This window comes from Cucumis melo, chromosome 11 (assembly GCF_025177605.1).
Source record: "Cucumis melo cultivar AY chromosome 11, USDA_Cmelo_AY_1.0, whole genome shotgun sequence".
Classification (NCBI taxonomy): Eukaryota; Viridiplantae; Streptophyta; class Magnoliopsida; order Cucurbitales; family Cucurbitaceae; genus Cucumis; species Cucumis melo.
Window position 1 is genome coordinate 25043831 of NC_066867.1, and position 4764 is coordinate 25048594.

Sequence of the window (4764 nt, forward strand, 5' to 3'; positions counted from 1 at the left end):
GACTTAGTAGAAAAACTTGTAACACTAACTGTAGTCATCACATTATAGCTCTCATCACAAGCTAAACAATGTTCTTCGTAATCCACAGTATTATTACACAAGCTATAACAACCACAACATGAACACATAACATACCATAATTTTTTCTTCTTAGTATTTTTTGAGTTCAATTCTCTTAGGTTGAATCCTCATCAAATTGCTAATACAAACATAGTGAAAATAGCCAACTATTCAACACTGTTAGAGATTGAAGTGCATATCTAAAGATAAGAAACCAAATCTGGATATATCTTAGTATAAGTACAACAAATATGGAGGGTAAAGAGTTGACCCCTCGATTTTAAAAAAATAAATACATACTAATTATCAAAACTATGTTTGTGTTGACAAAAAAAAAAACTTATAATTTAACATTGAGAAATCTATTATTTCCCTTAAGGTGTTAGAGTTCGAGGAATTGTATCGAAGAAGTTTGAAACTTGTATAGAATTTAATATTAAAATTGCAAGATCATACCAACGTTAAATTGCAAAAACGATTCTTATAGCTCGAATAAAAATTAGAATTAAGAAGGGTTTTATTGGATGGTAGAGGGTATTTATAAGATTTTATCTAACTCTGATAACTATATTATAATTTTCTAGTAGGACCAAATTTACAAATTGTACAGAAATGGAGTGGACAAAATCTTGAAGAAATCAACCTAGTTCATCACACAATCTCGAAAGCATGGATCGTCAACCTCATCTCAACGATAAGAGATATGTGTGATCAAAGCCACAAATTGATTATTGCCCATTCGTTCTCATTGTTCTTCTCGTCCATTCAATCTCTTTCTCCCTCCACAAATCATCTTCATCCTTCCATTTCTTCCACATAACAATACTTCCCCAATTCGCTAATTCGCTTCCTTCTCTGTTTTTCACTCACCCAACAAAATCCACTTCACTCTTCTCCTCTGCTTCATCATCATCATCAATGGCGTCTGCAGCTTCCCGTGCCACTTTCCATCTCCTTCCCACCACATCCTCTTCCACCTCTTCAACCCGCTCTGCCCTTCTTCAATTTTCCCCATCTACCACTTCCTCTTCCTCAATTCGCCTCCGTAGCGCCGCCACTCCTCGCCTTGGCTTTGCCGCTGCAGACCCACTTTTCTCCCTCCATGTAGCTTCCAAGATTCGGTCGTTTGGGGGGAAGGCTTCGAGGGGTGTGGTGTCCATGGCTAAGAAGAGCGTTGGGGATTTGACTGCCGCTGACTTGAAGGGGAAGAAGGTGTTCGTGAGAGCTGATCTGAATGTGCCTTTGGATGATAATCAGAATATTACTGACGACACTAGGATCAGAGCTGCTATTCCAACAATCAAGCATTTGACGGAGAAGGGAGCTAAAGTTATTCTATCCAGTCATTTGGTGAGTGTACTTTTGGGACTTCTTGTTTACTAGTTAGACTTGTTCTGTTGTTTCTGGATGACGGTACCTATAAAGTCGTTTGAAGTTATTGATGGGTTGATGGTTATGGTGATTTTCTAAGTTACAGTCTCTTGGTTAATGGAACTTGTAGAGAAAAGGTTAAGGGATGTTAGCTGTGATGGTACATTGCATGGAATGACAATTGGGCTTTTGGTTTTCTGATTAGCCATCCATGGAAACTTGTGATTAGGGATCAGATTAGAGTGTTGATAGTATACTGTTTATGTTGCACAAGCTTGTGAATATGTTGTTAAACAAAGGAAGTTTTCAGGGACGACCAAAAGGTGTGACTCCAAAGTACAGCTTGGCTCCTCTTGTGCCTAGGCTTTCTGAACTCCTTGGCTTTCAGGTACCTTTTGCTTCATATGATCTGAAAGAAGGGTTTGTTTTACTGTTCTTTGATTCCTTCCTTTTCTGTATGTTGTTCATTAACGCCTCAGAGTTACACTAAACATTTCTCGATGTCATGTCCAAGCAGGTTGTGAAGGCTGATGACTGCATTGGTCCTGAGGTTGAAAAGTTGGTTGCTTCCCTGCCCGAGGGTGGAGTTCTTCTCCTTGAAAATGTGAGATTCTATAAGGAAGAAGAGAAAAACGAACCAGAGTTTGCAAAGAAGCTTGCTTCTCTAGCTGATCTTTTTGTGAATGATGCATTTGGGACTGCACATAGAGCTCACGCTTCAACCGAGGGAGTCACCAAGTTTTTGAAGCCATCCGTAGCTGGTTTCCTCTTGCAGAAGGTTGGATCTTTTACGCCTTATACATTTCACTGGTTACTTGCACAAATACCATTTGTTATTAATTATATACTATTTTTCATTTTCACTGATCTTGTATGTTATTTTATTGCTACTATGTCTAATGATTTCTAACCCTGCGGGTAATCACTTTAGGAACTCGACTATCTTGTGGGGGCCGTGTCAAGCCCAAAGAGGCCATTTGCTGCTATTGTTGGTGGTTCAAAGGTCTCTTCGAAGATTGGAGTGATTGAGTCACTTCTAGAAAAATGTGACATCCTACTCCTCGGTGGTGGAATGATCTTTACATTTTACAAGGCACAGGGACTTTCAGTTGGTTCATCTTTGGTGGAAGAGGATAAGCTAGAACTAGCGACCTCCCTCCTTGAGAAGGCCAAGGCTAAAGGAGTATCCCTTTTATTACCAACCGATGTCATCATTGCAGACAAGTTTGCTCCTGATGCAAACAGCAAGGTTTGTTTGTGAATCTTGGTTCTTAGATCCATTTCTCAAACCAATGCATAGAAACACAAGCTTCTGAATTTTTATTGATTGATTCAACTAGTCTTGGTTTTCCAGTCTCTTGGAAACTTCAAAACTATGGATAGGGAAATAAAGAACATATTTTTTTTACATTTGCAGATTGTCCCAGCATCTGCCATCCCTGATGGATGGATGGGACTGGACATTGGACCAGATTCCGTAAAGACATTCAATGATGCTTTGGACACTACCCAAACTATCATCTGGAATGGACCAATGGGAGTGTTTGAATTCGACAAGTTTGCCGTCGGCACAGAGGTAAGAAAGAACTTCCCCATGGTGACAAGCATTTTAATACTTTACATTGATGCCATTTTCTTACTTATATAGCCGATTTGTATTTATATGTGAGATATAAATATTGATTTGAAGTTAAACCAAGGAGTAAGGACAGTGTTTCTCTTTTAACTTTCATGTTATCACACCCCCCCCCCCCCCATTATGATATACCGATCTCAACATGTTTGTTATAATGCCGGAACTCTGTGAGATCTCGAATATTCATGGCTTTCTGAGGTGCCTGATTTGTTTGGTTCATCAAAGTACGACATGATAGAGACATAAAAACCAATGCAGTTCAACATTTGCACTCTATGTATAGCAGATGTGTTTATGTCGTTAGTACCAATCTGAAATATGCACTTGGTTGCAGGCAATTGCTAAAAAACTCGCAGAGCTCAGCGGAAAGGGGGTGACAACCATCATTGGAGGTGGAGACTCGGTTGCAGCCGTGGAGAAGGTGGGAGTTGCAAGCGTCATGAGCCACATTTCAACTGGTGGGGGTGCTAGTTTGGAGTTGTTGGAAGGCAAAGAGCTACCGGGTGTCCTCGCTCTTGATGAGGCCGTACCTGTCGCCGTGTAGGTGATGAATTATTATTCGATTTGATTTTTTTTTTCTCCCATTGCAGCTGAATGCTTAAATTGCAATGTGTAATAGAGAAATATATATATTGTCGTAGAAGAAGATGAGTTTTTGTTGTAAAAATGGTATCTTCAACTGTTGTTCCCTTTCTGTCTCTGCATTTGGCTTCCCTTGCTTGCTGGGAACAGATTGTAGGGATAACAACTGCTTTAAGAGTTGTAATAAATTTGTGGATGGATGTCCATTTTCCTCTTCGTTATTTTCATTTTTACCATGGATAAAGTTCAAGAACGATGATTAACTACAACCTTAGATTGCATTTATGCACTCTTTCTTTTGCTACATGGTTAAAAAAAGATAGTCTAGAAAAAAAAATCGCCACGAAAGTTTCAATTGAGTATCGGAGAGAGTTGCACAACTAGACGTCTACTTCTAAGAATAATTGGTAGGAGTAAGCTAAATTTGTTGACTTTATGCATGGTTTTTTTTTTCAACATATGGGGTATAAGAAGAATTAAACTTCTAATCTGTAAGATGATGTACAAATTTATGTCCATTGAACTATGTTTATATTGACAAATTTATGTATTGGTAGTTTGTAAATGATTTTAAACCCTAAATTTATCTCTTGTTTAGCCTCAAAACTTTTAATTTTAATAACTTTATTTTAAATAATATTTGTTTCGTTGTTATTTTCATTATTACTATTGATTGATCACAAACGGTGCATGGTTAACTAGTTAAAACATATTGATTCAATCAGTAGTTCAGAAGCTCAAACCTCTCGTCGTTAACTTTCAAAACATAATAGTTTTGATTCTTACTTCTAATTTAATTTAACAAATTGATTATATAGTCTCAAGTATGTGTACCAATATGTAAAACGAACATGACATAAGTGTAAATAAACTAGAGGTGTGTAGGTAGATAGCAAGGATCTAGATGATTGCATAGAACCAAAGTACATATTTTGAAAGTTTACGAATTAAAATAGACCAAACATGAAAAATTGGGTGCTAAAATGAGATTTAATGCTTATCTCTAGACAATATTATGTGTATAACACATTTGCACATTTCTAACCAACCAAGAACATATCATTCAACTCGTTCGGTGATAATTTTTCTCCTTAAAAATTAGGGACAACTAGATA

The 4764-nt window shown here is 37.5% G+C and overlaps 1 protein-coding gene across 1 annotated transcript; it reads left to right on the plus strand.

Annotated features, from left to right (window-relative positions):
- The first annotated feature begins 523 nt into the window (after window positions 1-523).
- Window positions 524-3870, plus strand: LOC103496286 (phosphoglycerate kinase, chloroplastic). Its single transcript, XM_008458078.2, has 6 exons — window positions 524-1410; window positions 1742-1819; window positions 1949-2209; window positions 2363-2680; window positions 2849-3007; window positions 3402-3870. The coding sequence occupies exons 1-6, from the start codon at window positions 979-981 to the stop codon at window positions 3609-3611; spliced, it is 1458 nt and encodes a 485-aa protein (XP_008456300.1). The 5' UTR covers window positions 524-978; the 3' UTR covers window positions 3612-3870.
- Window positions 3871-4764: the final 894 nt, after the last annotated feature.